This window comes from Amblyomma maculatum, chromosome 2 (genome assembly GCF_055883805.1).
Source record: "Amblyomma maculatum isolate TAMU_Amacu chromosome 2, ASM5588380v1, whole genome shotgun sequence".
NCBI lineage: Eukaryota > Metazoa > Arthropoda > Arachnida > Ixodida > Ixodidae > Amblyomma > Amblyomma maculatum.
The window spans coordinates 212,653,953-212,672,073 of record NC_139345.1 but is presented as its reverse complement, the minus strand read 5'-3'; the positions used below and the strand labels follow the sequence as shown (position 1 = coordinate 212,672,073).

The 18,121-nt window shown below is 49.0% G+C and overlaps 1 protein-coding gene across 8 annotated transcripts in view; it reads right to left on the bottom strand.

The window, feature by feature from the left end:
- Nucleotides 1–18,121, bottom strand: part of LOC146201241 (glycoprotein-N-acetylgalactosamine 3-beta-galactosyltransferase 1-like) — a 201,685-nt gene that overhangs the window by 101,159 nt on the left and 82,405 nt on the right. For 3 of the 8 annotated variants that reach the window (XM_084595721.1, XM_084595729.1, XM_084595726.1), the window contains exon 1: nt 3,075–3,229. The exons of 3 other annotated variants lie outside the window; for them this stretch is intronic. Coding sequence is in view for 1 of the 5 variants with exons in the window: in XM_084595720.1 (XP_084451846.1) it covers nt 3,075–3,104 (30 nt within the window). In the remaining 4 variants the exon portion in view is untranslated. Of the gene's footprint in view, nt 1–3,074; nt 3,236–18,121 lie in introns of those variants that run through there. 2 more of the 8 variants (XM_084595720.1, XM_084595728.1) reach the window with 2 other exon arrangements.

The window sequence follows — 18,121 nt, the reverse complement described above, 5'->3', positions numbered from 1 at the left end:
CAGTTTTCTATTGCTGCGCAGCTAAGTCTATGAAGGTGGAGGTTTCCGCATAACGTTCTCGTGCACGTTCAAAGCCGCCTACACTTGGGGACAGTTTTCTACTGCTGCGCAGCTAAGGCTATGAGGGTGGAGGTTCCCGCACAATGTTCTCGTGCACGTTCAAAGCCGCCTACACTTGAGGACAGTTTCCTACTGCTGCGCAGCTAAGGCTATGAGGGCGGAGGTTTCCGCACAACGTTCTCGTGCACGTTCAAAGCTGCTAACACTTGGGGACAGTTTTGTACTGCTGCGCAGCTAAGGCTATGAAGGTGGAGGTTTCCGAACAACGTTCTCGTGCACGTTCAAAACTGCTTACACTTGGGGACAGTTTTCTATTGCTGCGCAGCTAAGGCTATGAAGGTGGAGGTTTGCGCACAACGTTCTCGTGCACGTTCAAAGCTGCTTACACTTGGGGACAATTTTTTATTGCTGTGCAGCTAAGGATATAAAGGTGGAGGTTTCCGCACAACGTTCTCGTGCACGTTCAAAGCTGCTAACACTTGGGGACAGTTTTGTACTGCTGCGCAGCTAAGGCTATGAAGGTGGAGGTTTCCGAACAACGTTCTCGTGCACGTTCAAAACTGCTTACACTTGGGGACAGTTTTCTATTGCTGCGCAGCTAAGGCTATGAAGGTGGAGGTTTGCGCACAACGTTCTCGTGCACGTTCAAAGCTGCTTACACTTGGGGACAATTTTTTATTGCTGTGCAGCTAAGGATATGAAGGTGGAGGTTTCCGCACAACGTTCTCGTGCACGTTCAAAGCTGCCTGCACTTAAGGACAGTTTTCTACTGCTGCGCAGCTAAGGCTATGAGGGTGAAGGTTCCCGCACAACTTTACTACACCTAGTATTCCCAGCCTATCTACCTCAGTTAGAAGTTCACATACAGTTCCGTCTTTACGTTGCATTACCTTTCGAGCCACGCATTGCGTCGAAGTGTTCTTCTTTACACCGCACAAGGCCTATGGGAAGGTACATTTGCGGCTAATCACCGCCACCTACGTTGAAAAATTAGGCGCATGCGTACAGGAACCGCCAGAGAGAGCAGATGCGGCGCGGGTTCGACAATAGCATTTGTTGGGCGAGTTGTCCCTCCGTCATATCTGTCCTTTCATTTGCGCTGTATTTATGGGGTATGGTGCGCGTTCGTTCCTGTTGGGGTTTCGGAGAAGCGAAACAGCTAGCGTTTTGCACGAACTTTTAAATGGTTTGGGCTAACTCTTTACTGGCTTGTATCGCAGCATGACCTTGATGTAATAATAGCGAAAATAATTTCGTAATGGTATGTAATTCCACAATCGGCAAAATTTCTGGAGGCACTTTATTGTCCGGGCCAATGAAGTAGTGCATGTCGGCTCTGTAGCTTCAGATTCACAGGCACAAAATTTCGTCCCTCTTTAGCCAAAGGTCAAGGTCAGAGGCCATATCCAACGCAGCAGTCATTTATCACCACGCTGGGCGGTGGTTAGGCTCTGGGTAAGTTTTAGTCCGAGTTAGGGTCAATCTGTTGCTATGTTGAACCCGCCAAGGTTAAACCAAGGTCATTCGGAGTCACGGAACGAAGCTCGGCTTTATGCGACACGTGCGCGGCATTGTGTATGGACAGAGGTTGCTGTTTCGTTCTTAAGCCACTTAATTTTTCTGTGTGCATGAAAACTGGAATTTGAGAGTAACTGCATTACTATACAGAAATAAATGTAGCTTGATTAATTTTGGACAAGAGTAATTTATATATATATATATATATATATATATATATATCGTAATGTATTCTTTATGTGCGTTTTTTAGAAGAGTAATTGGTAATACCTTTTTTGCCATGCATGACACCCGATACAAAGCCTCGCTTAACCAGAATGTACCTGCCCGGTTTGTGACTCGGGATTCAACGGTTACGCCTCACTCTGCGTTCTGGCAGAGGCATTTGTCGCTCACAGCGCTGCTTTTCCTTCAATGCTGCCATGTTGCGTTCCCGCTGCGGTTCCTCGTTCGCGGAAGTCTCTGCTATTAATGAGCAATCCATTACCTTGTGCCCATGAAACCTAACGAATTAGTATTAGCCTCATTATTAGGTTACAGTATCCAGCTAGTGGTAAACGACATAGGTATACATCCCCGCTTACACCAAGCCGAGCGACGGTGCACGCATGGCGCATAGGAGTAGCGTGCCTGGCTCTGCATCCGAAAAGCCTGGAAGGCTGATTCCTATCCCGCCTCAAGTGAGTGTAACCAAAGTTGGCAGCTCGCGACCACTTTGTGACTGCTCCTTAAGCCACACAACTCATCGAACAATCTTTGACCAGCTGTGTCACCCGCCAGTGATTGGTTCACCGATATTATAACGCTGCGGATTTCTTCCGGAAAGGGGCATTAGCGCTGTCGCGTTAAATATGAATAAACGCGAACGAGAATCCGCAAGAGCAGTTGGCAAACTGGAGCACCAATAAATGAAACGTCGACGAAAGACGAACAGAAAAATGCGTAGACCTTATAGCGCCGAGAACCTCAGTATCAGTGCGGACTCTATTCGAACCTCGTGCAAATTGTGCGAAAGGCATTCAGAACGGCAGAGAATGTATTCGATTCGTTTCGAGTAATGCTGAACATGCACTGTATGACTCTTTCGAATAATAGAACAGCATTTCGCACATGGAAATTTTTGAATGAACGCAAGCGTCACACTATTAAAAGCAGACATTGCGCGCAGAGCAAGCACGCTTTCAAGACAGCCTCCCTCTCGCGGAGGAGATGCGGGAAGACATTTATTGCGCTCCTCGTGCTGCGCTGGCAAGCCAGTATTGGCCACCAGACCTAAGACGTGCTCAGAATTAGTGGACTATATTTATTCCATCACATTCTCGAGGCATTGCATATGAAGATATGTGATGTTAAGAAGATAGTGAGAGACCGGAAAGCGTGGCGTGACATGGTCCATAGGGTCACGAAGAGTCGGACACGACTGAACGCCTGAACTGAACTGAACATTTCTACCCAGTTTTTCACGTCTCCGTGATAAAAAAAAGGCAATTTCTGACCTTGCAAGTTGTTTTCAATGCCATCGACATCACAGGGATATTAACTGGTCATTCAGAGCGGCGTGAATTTCTCGCTCAGACGAGATGGCCGAATCGCAGCATCAACGATCGACGTTCTGCTCTCAACGTCTGCACGTCACGAGGAAGGCGCCAGCCCGGCAAAGCAGGAAGAGGGCCGCTACTGGAGCCCCAGCTGTTAGCTGGCCGAGAGCAGCTGCGACAAAGATCGCCGGACTACTGCGGAAATGTCAACAGGGCCGACCGCACTTCTGTTGCTTCTTCGGCCCGACTCTTTTGCCGCTCGCAAGAGCGCTGCTGAAACGGTTTCTCGGATGACGCACGCTAAGGAGACGGGGCCGGCGAGCACGTGCGTCACGGCGACGCTCCGGGTAACGACGGTGGTCGAGATGCGGCTAGTTATGGAAGGCAGTCTCTTTCAAAGAACAACAATTTCTCACTTTGCAAACATAGCGGCGCGGAAGAACTTGACTACGTTGCTGCTTAAGTTTCTTCGGCTGAGGTCATTACTACCGCAAGACTACGAAGCTTGCACGAGCCACGAAGACTCGAGGTCGCCTCGCTCGGCAGACGAACTTTGGGCTGCAGTTACGTCCTCTCCAGGCTCGCTCTGGCCTAAACGCACACAGGTGGTCGATATTTCTGCAGTCCTCCACTACGGCGTCTCATAGCCTGAGTCGCTTTTGGACGTTAAACCGCACAAACAAAACCAAACATTTGGGCAATGTTGAAACAGGGATTATCCCGCAAGAAGCACAAACAGGCCGAGTGGGCGATGAAAAGAAAATAAATTTAGTTTACAGGGTTTTAACGTCCAAAGCGACCCATGCTGTGAAGTACGCCGCAGGGGAAGGCTCCGGATGATTTCGACCACCTGGCGTTTGCGGTTCGCCTTTATCGGCCTCGATCGAACCAGGGACCAGGTAGTTGAGTGCCTTGACCATTAAGGCACTATGGCGTGGCGAAAGGGAATAAAAGGATCTGCAATGTATGCAAATTAGTACATACACATAAAGTAGTGCCTGCAGTCCAGAGCACGAGACAGCTTCTCAGTCTGCGTCTACATTTCGTCACCATGCCCGGCGAAAACTTCTATTGCATGGGTGGGGAAGAGAGCGAGGCGGACCACGTGAGCACAGGTGTCATTAAGCGAAACGGATGGAACTTTGGTGTTCAGCTTTGATTTCCTTTTCGTTTCGGTGTCAAGGGGGAGTAAGTTTTTTTTTTTCGAGAAAAAGGGGCGAGCGTCAACCCTACGCGTTGCGCAATGAAGGCAGCTATACAACGCGAAGCACCCTTTCACACTGCGACATCAAAAAAAAAAAAAAAGTTGCTTCTCGTCGCGCGCAGCACACGAATCAGCACACTGGGCCCATTCTCAGCCACATGTCATAGCCTCGCTGCAATGCCCATCGCCACCCGATTCCTCTTACATCTTTTAGTCCACGGTCTTTTCCACGTTCGAAGGTCTTTTTTCCCGAATTAACAGCTTGTGAGGCTAGTTGGTGCATGGTACCTGAAACAGCAGCGCAGCGAGGACAATACGAAGACTGAAAGCAGAGCACAGGCGCGCACTACCAACTGTAACAAAATCAAAGGAACCTAAACTTCCTCTTTCACACACAAGTACAACATCCTCCTCCAAAATCAGATGTACCTGCAGGGGATAGAAGAGGAGTACAGGTTTGATGTGCTTGGGTGCAGAGTTGTGCGTGAACTTTAGGTTCCTTTGATTGCGTTACAGTTGGTAGTGTGCGCCTGTGCTCTGCTTTCATTCGTCGTGTTGTCCTCGCTGCGCTGCTGTTTCGGGTGTTCGGCTGGTTTTCTGCGCGCCTAATTTTCCAGCGCCACACTGCGAGTGGACGCCTTTTCCCCATCTGTGTATCTTTGTAAACCCGCCACGCGTTCCTGGCATGGCTCTGTTCTTTACACGCCCTAAACGCTGCGGCGACTTTCAGCAAAACATTCCTAGTGCGAAAGTACTAGTCCGGAGCAACCTAGCAAAGTAGTCTAACGCTTTCATTCACACTTGTAACGCTTTTACAAAAAAAAAAGAAAAAATTACAGGGACTGCGCTGAAGTGTGCTTAAGAGCGGAATTGGCGAATGCCACTTGACAGTACTGTCTTCACCAACTGCATCGTCACTGTCATCCTAATCATTATAATCAACTAAATGCACCGTGACTGTCACTCTATCATTGTTGCCGTCGCTGCTATCACCCTCGCAAGGAGAATTGCGATCGGTTTCTGACCAGCCCGGCGTGGAGTACTTTGTAAATAATGTATATAGCTCTTTCCTGCGTTTAAAGGCATGCACTAAATACCATGCTGAAAAAAGAAGCCCGGCGTGGAGTACTTTGTAAATAATGTATATAGCTCTTTCCTGCGTTTAAAGGCATGCACTAAATACCATGCTGAAAAAAGAAGCCCGGCGTGGAGTACTTTGTAAATAATGTATATAGCTCTTTCCTGCGTTTAAAGGCATGCACTAAATACCATGCTGAAAAAAGAAGCCCGGCGTGGAGTACTTTGTAAATAATGTATATAGCTCTTTCCTGCGTTTAAAGGCATGCACTAAATACCATGCTGAAAAAAGAAGCCCGGCGTGGAGTACTTTGTAAATAATGTATATAGCTCTTTCTTGCGTTTAAAGGCATGCACTAAATACCATGCTGAAAAAATAAGCCCGGCGTGGAGTACTTTGTAAATAATGTATATAGCTCTTTCCTGCGTTTAAAGGCATGCACTAAATACCATGCTGAAAAAAGAAGCCCGGCGTGGAGTACTTTGTAAATAATGTATATAGCTCTTTCCTGCGTTTAAAGGCATGCACTAAATACCATGCTGAAAAAAGAAGCCCGGCGTGGAGTACTTTGTAAATAATGTATATAGCTCTTTCCTGCGTTTAAAGGCATGCACTAAATACCATGCTGAAAAAAGAAGCCCGGCGTGGAGTACTTTGTAAATAATGTATATAGCTCTTTCCTGCGTTTAAAGGCATGCACTAAATACCATGCTGAAAAAAGAAGCCCGGCGTGGAGTACTTTGTAAATAATGTATATAGCTCTTTCCTGCGTTTAAAGGCATGCACTAAATACCATGCTGAAAAAAGAAGCCCGGCGTGGAGTACTTTGTAAATAATGTATATAGCTCTTTCCTGCGTTTAAAGGCATGCACTAAATACCATGCTGAAAAAAGAAGCCCGGCGTGGAGTACTTTGTAAATAATGTATATAGCTCTTTCCTGCGTTTAAAGGCATGCACTAAATACCATGCTGAAAAAAGAAGCCCGGCGTGGAGTACTTTGTAAATAATGTATATAGCTCTTTCTTGCGTTTAAAGGCATGCACTAAATACCATGCTGAAAAAAGAAGCCCGGCGTGGAGTACTTTGTAAATAATGTATATAGCTCTTTCCTGCGTTTAAAGGCATGCACTAAATACCATGCTGAAAAAAGAAGCCCGGCGTGGAGTACTTTGTAAATAATGTATATAGCTCTTTCCTGCGTTTAAAGGCATGCACTAAATACCATGCTGAAAAAAGAAGCCCGGCGTGGAGTACTTTGTAAATAATGTATATAGCTCTTTCCTGCGTTTAAAGGCATGCACTAAATACCATGCTGAAAAAAGAAGCCCGGCGTGGAGTACTTTGTAAATAATGTATATAGCTCTTTCCTGCGTTTAAAGGCATGCACTAAATACCATGCTGAAAAAAGAAGCCCGGCGTGGAGTACTTTGTAAATAATGTATATAGCTCTTTCCTGCGTTTAAAGGCATGCACTAAATACCATGCTGAAAAAAGAAGCCCGGCGTGGAGTACTTTGTAAATAATGTATATAGCTCTTTCCTGCGTTTAAAGGCATGCACTAAATACCATGCTCAAAAAAGAAGCCCGGCGTGGAGCAGTGATGGGGATCGGATTCCCGCTGGAGCAAAAGTGCGAACATTTCCGCAGCCCAGAAATGATTTTGCCTTAGGCACCGCGGTCTCAAAAAAAAAAAAAGAAACCTTTATCCCCATCCATGGCCATGAGCCTTCCAATTCAATAAAGGACATTCAATCAATCAATCAAACCGCAGGAACGGAGGCGATTCAAACCACCGAATTTTTCGTGGAATGAGCACGGAGCGCCGTAGCTATCGCCGCTTTTTTTTCTTTATTTCCTGTTAAAAATGATATTTACAGTGGGGCAAAGTCAAAGTATAATGCCACAGCGCGCTCGGGTTCACAAAGTTTCAAAAACGCTTTAGGTTAGCCAGTTCACTCAACACTGGCATCCATTCAGGTTTCTCACTTTGGGTATTATAGATGGCGGTAAGGTTCTTGATACACTCGATGAAATACGCCCTCGCTGAATTTTTTAAGTTAGACTGAGCCAAGACTTACTTGAATTTTTGGTGTCCTCTAGCAACTTTAAACACAGAAGACTGAGTGTTGATTTGTCATAAGCCGGAAACCATACAGCATATTTTTCTTGACTGCTGCGATGCAGTCTTTCTGTGGAATATCTTGCAGAGGACTTTAAAAAAGGACTTGCCAATTACACCCTTTGGTATACGGTTCCTGCCGGTCCACAATCAAGGGAGTGTGCCATATGATTTATTCATGTTGCTTTGCCTCCATAGTGTATGGAAAATGAGAATGGCTGTGAGACACGCGGACGTAGCCCCAGCCAGTTGCGCGCAGACAGCAACACACTCACGTATCCGCCAACTTCCAACTGCGCGCTAGAGCTTCCGCGGGTTCCAATCGGTTAAAGTGCGGCAAAAGCATTTTTAATAAGCGGTCGTTACATCATGGGAGGCAATATTATGACTGCTCGTGCAAAATATTAGAACATTATCTGAAAAAAAAAATTTCTAGGACATATTTCTTACTTGCTCTTGTTTCCTTCAGAGTTAACAAAATGAGGCGGCCGCAAACGGGCGATTTGGTGAAATACTCTTGAAGGCACGAAAGACGTACGGCGGGGTAGAAAAGTGAGCACAGGCCAAGCGCTGACTGCAGTTTGATACTGGAAAACATGATGAATTTTAAAGGGCGCCTTAAAAGCGGCGATATTCGAATACAAGAAATCCTTACACGTGGTGAGCCAAATCTGACACCTTTTTTAAGAACTGCTTCTGGCGACCGTCCGTTTTGGGCGACACATGACGCAATTCCTATGACGTCATTTGGGCTCGCTGGGAGTGCTCGCTCATTCCTAAGTTAAGCGGAAGGAACTGAATGAGGTGGGGCGCCGTGGCGACTTGTTTTCTTTTTCTGCACTCCGGCGTGGTCTCAGTTGAGAGGAAGGGCATCATTTTCGATGTCATAATGAAAATAGGTTCAAAAAATGTCGTGTGTTGTGTGATTAATGGGATGCGCATTTTCTAATTTTAGTAAATAGCTTGTCATGGACCCTTCAGAAGAGTACTGGATATTAAAAAACAAAATCGCAAAGCAAACGCGCGTATTGCGCTGCGACATCTAGGGACAACACTCCTTTACTGCGTAGAAAAACGGGTGGCTTGGTGACTTTCAACCTGCGCATTTGTTCATTGTTAAAAAGGTGCGCTAATCCCTCTTGTAAATCGGAGGAGGTGTTTGAACAAAAAAGGAGTATGATGTGGAGGAAAACAAAACTGGCACATCTGTTGCCGGACAGAAAAATTTCGCTGATCAGCTATTCGCTATTTGGGTTAACTTCGAGTATGGTGGCCGTGACGTCATAGGTAGCGTCCCTTTCCCGTTCGACCAAGCTCCTGCTTGGCGGTGTCACAGGACGTGTTACGCGCGCCGCTATGGAGGAGGATGGCGAACACTCCCGAGGATAAGCTACACCTAAGAGAGTAGAGGGTTGAACAGCCGCTGCCGTAGTTGTTGATGCTCGCTTACGTTTACACGCCAGTCGCTGTTCGCTTAATCTTTCGCTTGTCCCTCTGACAGATACTCTTTAGCAGCCAAGCTGTATGAAGGCTCGAATATAGTCCGACGTTTTCGGTGTGACTGGCAGAGCCAGTGACGTTGGTCACGTTACGCCGCCTCAAAAAACAGCCGCCCCTACAGTCCAGCGCTGTCCACGGTGCCGAGGCGCGCATGCGCGCAAGACGCCCTCGAGCGCTGGTACGTTTTCGGTGTGCATTTTTGAGCAGACAAAAGAGCTCCTGGGAGCAACTGGTCGCCTATCGAGGCACTCACAGTCGTGATCAAGGCAATGATGTGATGTGCTTAGTGCGAATGTTCACAATGGGTTGCGAATGTTCAAATGGCGCAAAGCATTTACAGCCGGCCGTGGAGATGTCGCCTGAGCCCGCGTCGAAGACGGCTTCGGACGGAACGATAATGACCGTGCGTGTATTAATAAAAACTAATCATCATTTAAATATATGTACGATTGCGAGATCACACAGTCATGAGGATCACTTTTTCGGTCGGCTGCAGTTCCTGTAGAATTCCGATTTCGCGAATTCTTGAGCCGCTGCTGTGCCGTGTCGCCAAATCGACGACCTTCGATTCCGGCGTGTACCGGTCACAACTCTATGCGAAGCCGCTTCCGCAGTTTCTGGTATTCTTCCACTGCAGATAAGTGAGCACTGCATTAAAACGGGCACATTCGCACTGCAGCGAGGAGGCGGATTGCATCCCAGACATTTTACTTTTTTCTCTCTCTCTCTCAACATCTCTGTAGCCAAGGGATGCGCTCGAATGCCTTTCTCAACAGTGTCTGTGCGCGCGGCTGCTGCCTGCATAGCCGCCATGCTCACTGAGCGGGAGGAATGCTCGGATACGTGGCCGGCGAGAAATGGGCGTGATTCTATTCGCGCTCTCCGTCACGTCGTTTTTCGCCCACATAACGTCGCGGAGGCCGACGCACTATATTGGGGCTTTTAAGGCGCTGCTTGGTCTCGGGGCAGTTTACCTGACTCGGCGCACCACTTCATCCTCCCATATCAAAGCAGATGCAGTGTACTTTCGTGACGTGACAAACCCTCCGACAAATCATTGCCTGCACATGTCACCTGCAAGCCACATATCAGATGCACGCCCGTGATTTTTCGCTCAAAACGCTGGCGCAGGATTATCTAGAGAACGGTACCCTTACTAACCGGTGGTTGCTAAGGGTTCCGCGGGAAATGAAAGGTTGGTGGGCAGATGAGATTAGGGAAATTACAGGGTGGCCAGCAAGGGAACGGGAATGGTCGTAGCCAGTAAAAACTGCAGCGGCGCCTTGCGAAGCGTGTAATGACAGCCTGCGGCGCGTAAGCTTTACAAGCGCCTCGCGGGCCCCGTCGGGCCCTTACTCTGGCTTGAACCAGCGAAAGCTGGCCGCACCCTTCTGTCACTACAGGCAGCCGACTTCCGGCTGAGTTTGCTACGCAAGTAGAGGGCATCTCCGTTGAGACCGGAGCAGCTGCACCCACTCGCTCTGAGGGGGCGTGCACACCAATAGTGGTACATCGTTAATAAAATTATAATTACTAACGGTCTCAAACCGCTAACGAATCAGCGCTCATCTGAAGTGAACAAAAGTTAGCTTTACGCTGTTATCGTGGCTAGAAGGGGAGGTGAGAGCATCAAAGCGGGCGGCGCATTCGCAGTCATTCATGCTGCCAAGAGGTGGCACGCGCATCGATTTGAGGGCTTGCAAACGTGCTTCAACGCTGTACGCCGTCAGTTTTTGCCGTCAGTTTTTTTTTTTTTTTATTCCGGTGCCCCTTGCAGATTAAATATATCCCGAGCATGTGGTCGACAAAGGAGAAATGTTTCAACTCCCAAACATATTGTTTTGCGTCAGGATACATCTCCACCATGAATGATATTGTTACGAGGCAGAACACGAGGTTACGAGGTCGTAGCCGCAACAGTCCGCCGTCAGGGACACACTCGCAAGGCCACCCGGAGCCTAGCTTCAGCGTCTTCGTTCTTCACCGAGTCCAGCACTTCGTCGTCGTCCGTGACTGGGTACCGTAGCAATGCCTCCCCGCGGGAGAAGCACAGTCCCGGTGGCGTATTGCCAAACCATATCCCGTAGGCGCACTGGAGCAGATGACGCTCTGAGCGAGTTAAACGGCGATTGTTGCTGAAAGGTCTCTCGGAACGCAACCTAAAGGTAACATAACTCACTGTAAACGACGACTGTTGCCAAAAAATATGTCTGTGAACGCAACCTAAAGGTAACATACACTCACTGACGCAGGAAATTGTAATGGGGAATGTAATTGCTTAGTGTAACTGTTGTGATGCCGATTGTTGCTGAACGACTCTCTGAACGCAACCTAAAGGTAACACACTCACTGAAGGCAGAATATAATTGTGGCGCAAAAAAAAATGCAGAAAAGAAATTACAACACAGGAGTCGAACAAACGTTTCAGTGGCATCAGTGCAAAGATGGGTGATGTTGATCCATTGCGCCACAAAAACGACGGGAACGGAGGCCTTTAAAGGCGTTCTTATTCGTTTTAGACAATATATACACTATTTGTCGCCAGGTGGCGCTGCTCAGAGCCAAAGCGTCGTCTGCTCGAGTGCTCTTACGGGATATGGTTTGCTAATACGTGTCCCGGTGTGCAGACTACAGAGGTGAGCGCGAAATATAAGGTTTAATACGGGCGACATGCACGACTTTTGGATGATGGTTTGTAGGAGTTGTGGTTGACAGGCATAATCTCGTACGTAACGTCGGTAAGTTGCCGCAAGACGCGGTAAGGGCCCACGTAGCGGGGCAGAAGTTTCTCTCACATGCCTACTCATCGGGATGGGAGCCAGAGGAGTACGAAGGAGCCAGGGGGGTAGTAGGCGTCACGGTGCTGGAGATCGTAACGCTGCTTTTGAGAACGCCGAGATGCACCAAGCCGGTCTCGAGCAATATGACGGGTGGCATTAGAGCGGGCGATGGCATCAGAAGCGTAACTGCAGGATGAATCGTCAAGAGGCAGTAAGGTGTCGAAGGGAAGTAGAGGGTCGCCGCCGAAGAGTAGATAAATGGGAGAGTATCCGGCGGTATCATTCCCTGAGTTAGAAGCGAATTTTGTGAAGGGTAAAGAGACGTCCCAGTCACGGTGATGGTCAGAAACATACATTGGCATCATGTCCGTCAGTGTGCGATTAAGGCGCTCAGTAAGACCGTTTGTTTGTGGATGGTAGGCCGTTGTGAAGTTGTGGCGCGTAGCGTATAAGCGGAGAAGGTTATGAACAACTTTGGAAAGTAAGCAGCGACCGCGTTCGGTGAGCAGTTGACGAGGAGCGCCATAAAGCAAGAGGACGCCATGCAAAAAAAAAAAAGCCTGCAACGTCGGAGGCACAGCTGTTGGGGATAGCTCTGGTGATGGCATACCGGGTGGCGTAATCGGTCGCTACGGCAATCCATTTGTTCCCTGAAGTTGATGTGGGAAATGGCCCAAGCAGGTCGAGACCAACTCGAGAAAAGGGCTCAGTCGGAACTGCGAGTGGTTGCAGGGGCCCACTAGGGTGAAGGGGCGGTGTCTTCTTGCGCTGGCACAGCTCACAGGCGGCGATGTAGCGACGAACAGAGCGATAAAGGCCAGGCCAGTAGAATCGCCGTCGAACATTGTCGTATGTGCGTGACACTCCCAAGTGCCCTGCTGTAGGAGCATCACGAAGATGCGCAAGAACAGCAGAGCGTAGATACGTTGGGACAACAAGCAAAAGGTCTACACCGTCTGGGCACATATTGTGTCGGTATAATGTGTCATTAATATAGATAGATGGATTTATTGAAAGGAAAAGCAGAGAGGTTGGCCGGAATAATTCAAATCAGGCCTGCTACTCTGCACTGGGGAGGTGAAAGGAGAGAAGAAAGATAATGATGGGTGGCGATGTGGGAGAAGGCACATGAAATATATATACAAGCACAGTAGCTTGCCTCACAAGCGCGAATAAAGCCCGCTGGCGCAAAAAGAAAACGGCAAAGAGCACGCACTGCTTGGAAACTCTTCCCCTTGTCTTGCCAAGCGCCCAGCAGCAGTTCCTCCGACAAAGGCCTCTTGTCCAAACGCTTCAAGGGAGCGGCTAGCACACTTATTTCGCCTTGAAAAAGGGCACAGCTGTTTGGAGACCATTGCTGAGTGCGCTTTTCGCTTCAACGTCGGCCTGTTCATTCCCATGGAGCCCGCAGTGGATAGGGATCCATTGAAACATTATCCTGTGACCTTGGAGCTGGGCAGATATGAGCTTCATAATGTTTAGTGCCATTGACTGATAGGCAGTGTGGCGTAAGAAGCTTTCCAAAATTTGCAATGCAGTGTTTGCGTCCGCAAATATACACCATTGTTGAGGTGGTTCTCCACATATGTAGCGAATAGATTCCCGAATGGCTACAAGTTCAGCAGCGGTTGATGTTGAAGTATGTCTCAAAAGGAAATGTAGAGTCGTTTTCTGAGCTAGTATGACCACAGCTGCAGCGGATGCCTGTGCTGACACTGATCCATCAGTGCATACGTGAATATAATTAGAATATTCTGGCCAGATGTGCGCCAGACTAAGTTGTTCGAGTCCACTAATTGGTACCACTGATTTCTTTAGTATTCCTGGAACACGAAGGTGCACCAAAGATTTATCCATCGTCCATGGTGGTTGGGCGGGACGATATGGGAGGGCGTATCCTGTCGGTACTTTCGACTGATCGCAGCGGAGTGCACTTGTAAAACTGCAGTCCGACCGCATATCCAGAATCTTGCTGAGTGGGTGAAAACGGTGTCTAGTAAGTGCTCGTAAATATACACGAAGTAGTTCGTGTAACAAGTATATGGATATTAGGCGAGCATGTGCCTTTTCAATTGTGCCTTTGTTAGAGGTGCATCTGGGCAGTCCAAGGCATATTTTCAGTGCCTGCGCTTGCACGCTCTCTAACCGCAAGCAGGAAATGCTCGTACTGGGAGACTGTACCGGATGTAGCCAAAAAACAGAGTCTCCTAAAGCCGTATTAAGGTGCGCTCAGTTGGTCCCCATTTGATGCCAGCTATGAAACGAAGTACATGGCAAAAATTAATTAGGCTTTTCTTCACTATAGTAATATGTTTCGGCCAAAATAGTCGGTGGTCAATAATTACCCCCAAGAATCTGTGCCTGGAGACGTACGGTATTACGACTCCATGAAGAGTAATCGGGTAGCGGCTGACACATTTTCCCGTAAATGCGATCACACTTTTCTGCCGCTAAAAGTAAACCTTGACGCCGTAGGTATATCGATGTCGATGACACAGCTCGTTGCAATCTCGCACGTAGTTGTGGGCGCGTCGAACCAGAAGCCCAGATGCAGATGTCGTCAACATATGCACTGATGTAAATGTTAGTTGACAGTTCACTCACCAGGCCAATTAGCGCAACGTTAAATAAAGTTGGGCTGAGGACTCCTCCCTGTGGAACTCCACGACCGACCTGATAGCGGGTAGTATCTCCTTCAGGCGTAGTCATGTAAACAGACCGGCCACTGAGATAGCTGACAATCCACAAGTACAGCCGGCCACCAACTCCCACGTCGTCAAGTCCATCAAGAAAGCATCATGGAGGACGTTGTCATAAGCCTCCTTTATATCTAAAAATCCAGCAGCTACTAGTCAACGGTGACACTTTTCGTGTTCTACCGTCGCCACAAAGTCGATGACGCTGTCGATGGAAAAGCGTCCCCGGCGAAATCCAGTCATCATATTCGGATAGAGATCATTGCTCTTTAGAAACCACTCAAGTCTTGCCAGCACCATTCGCTCCACAAATTTTCCAACACAGCTTGCCAGGGCAACTGGCCGGTATGAGGTAAGTTCGATTAAGCAGCACAAGCATACTGATGGACGGATCGGAGCTGTCGCTGCGCAGGTGATCAATAATGGGGCGCAGGGAAGGATAACGACTCTATTCGACGCCGATGTGGAGAAAGTCCGAGATGGACAAAACGCAGTCGTCAGCAGTATTGTCAGGAAGATCAGGAGGGTCAAAGGGGTGGCGGGATAAGCAGTCGGCGTCTTGATTTAGGCGGCCTGACTTGTACATAATGGTAAACATGTGTTCTTGTAATCGCAAGGCCCAGCGACCTAAGCGGCCGGTACGGTCCTTAAGTGAGGACAGCCAACACAAGGCATGGTGGTCCATCACTACGCTGAAGGGCCGCCCAAACAAATAAGGGCGGAATTTGGTCAACGCCCAAGCAAGTGCGAGGCATTCGCGCTCCGTAATGGAATAATTGCGCTCGGACTGAGATAGGAGGCGGCTGGCATAGGCAATCACACGAGAGTGGCCGTGCTGGTACTGGGAAAGGATGGCGCCAGTACCCAGACGGGTCGAAGTGCGCCAGGACAGGAGGAGCGGTGAGGGCGGAAATGAGCGTTGTGAAGACCTGAGATCGCTCACGGCTCCACGAGAAATTCATGTTTTTCGGCAGAAGGGAGGTGAGGGGGCGTGCTAGGTCAGCAAAGTTCCGAATGAAGCGACAGAATTAGGAGCAGAGTCCGAGGAAACTTCGCACATCACTTGTATTACGTGGTGTAGGGTACTCGCGGACTGCACCAACTTTACGGGCTGGACACCATTGGCGTCAACCAAATGTCCCAGGATTTTGATCTGGCGGCGGCCCAAGCTGCATTTTTTTTGCATTGAGTTGAAGACCAGCGCGGCGGAAGACGGCCAGTATTGTAGAAAGCCGCTGCAGGTGACTTGTGAACGTGAGAGAGAAAACGACGTCATCCAAGTAGCATAAGCACGCTCTCCACTTGAAGCCAAGGAGATGAGAGTCCATCATGCGCTCGAAGGTCAGAGGAGCGTTACAGAGCCCAAATGGCATGACCTTGTATTGGTATAGTCCATCAGGGGTGACAAATGCGGTTGCTCGTCCACAGCTATCCGCCAGAAGCCGGAAAGCATGTCGATCGAAGAAAAACAGCTGGCACCATGCAAGCAGTCGAGGGCGTTGTCAATTCTCGAGAGCGTATAAACGTCTTTTTTAGTTATATGATTGAGGTGGCGGTAATCGACACAGAATCTCCAAGTTTGATCTTTCTTTTTGACTAAAACGACAGGGGACGCCCAGGGACTGCAGGAAGGCTCAATAATATTGTTTTTCAGCCCCTTGTCGACCTCTTTCTGTATCACGTAGCGCTCAGCAAGGGAGATTCGATAAGGCCTTCGGTGAATGGGGCTGGCATCACCAGTATTGATGCGATGGGCAACAACAGATGTCTGGCCGAAAGGTCGGTACCCAAAATCAAATATGTCGCTGTACGAAAACAAAAGGTCGGAGAGAGCACTGGCTTTCTCAGGTGTCAAATCTTCTGCTATCATGGGATTAAAAGGGTCGAGCGAGAAACTGATACGGGAGTTTCAGAAGGAGGCACAGGCTTGAGGGCAGAAACTTCGCAGTCAGCCAACGGAAACAAGTCAGCGAGTGCAATGCCATGAGGCAAAACTTGGACGGATCGGCTGAAGTTAAGGACGGGAAGATAGAGTCTGTCATCCGTGACGGTCACGAAAGTGTGAGGGAGGATGACGGTATGATGGAGAACAACATTGGTGATTGGACAAGTGACGCATCTACCATCAGGAATAGCAGGAAACGGGGTCAGAGGAACATACATGCAGCTATGGGCGGTAGGCGAACAAACTCGATGGAGCGGAGGCGTGGCTTGATATCTGTGTGGTCGGAGCAAGAAGGCGGGTCTAAACGAAGGAGGCCACATGAACAATCAATCAGAGCAGAGTGGGCCGTCAAACGTCGATGCCGAGGATCACATCGTGAGGGCAGCGGTCGATTACAGTGAAGAGCAGAGGGGTAGTTCGACCGCAAATGCTCACGCGCGCAGTGCAAAGTCCCACGACGACAGCGACACCTCCATCGGTGACACGAACGGCTGATGAAGAAGCGGGTGTTAACTTTTTTTGAGCCGGCGGCGAAACGAAGAACTGAGGACGGAAATTTGGGCACTAGTGTCAATGAGGGCGGTAACAGGGGCACCATCCACACAGATATCTAGAAGATTGCGGCGATGAGCGAGGGTCAGCAGTGAATTTTTGGGCCCAAGTCGTCAATGCAGCTTCACCTCCGGGAGCTGCACTGATCAGTTTTCCGGGAGAGGGCCAGAGAAGTGAGGGGACGATGAACGGCGAGGTTGGGGCGAGCGGGAACAGCGGGTCTGAGGAGACGGCGACCGGCTCGACATGCGCGGGGATGGCGAGTTGAATTCATGAGATGGCGTATCACAGAGAGAGCTTAGGTGTGGACCGTAGGCGGCGCTGCGATCATGATAGTAGCGAGGTTGAGGTGACGGGACCCAACGGCTGCGGCAGTGTCGAGAAATGTGACCGGCACCTGAGCAGTTGAAACAGATGGGTCGGTTGTCCGAGGTCCGCCATTCTTCCGGGTTGCGGTAGCGGTATCGCGTCGGGAAGGGCGCAGTCGGAGCCGCAGCAGCTACCACCGGGACGGTGGGCTGGACAGATGGCTGTGCGGACGGCTGACCAGAGCTGAGGCTTACGTTCGCATTAAGGCCTGCATTCGCGAATTCTTGGCGAACGACAGCTTGGATAAGTGCTATAGTAGCGTCCGCCGGTTGAGGTGTGAATGTGACGGGGGCTATTGCCTCCAGCTCTCTGCGAACGATCCTGGTCAAGTTAGGCTGATGGGACGGCTGCTGCAGTGTTGGCAGATCCTCGCACGAAGACGTAGCAACCGTGCTTGAAAAGCGGTCGGAGCGAGGAGCAATACGACGATGTTTAGTTTGCTGAAACCGCCGACACACCTCGAGGACGGAGTCGACCGTCGTACAGTCTTTGCAAAAGAGAAGATTAAAAGCGTCGTCAGCAATTCCCTTTAAGATATGCCCCACCTTGTCACACTCGGGCATGACGCTGTTCACTTTGCGGCACAGAGCTAGTACGTCTTGTATGTACAACATATATGAAACTAAACAAAACTAAACATAAGAACAGATTTGTTGAATGTACTGAGGAACTAGTTTACGAGATTCCTCTGTCATGTGGGAAAGTTTATGTGGGGCAAACGGGGCGATGCCTTAATGATAGATAAAGAGAACATAAAAAGG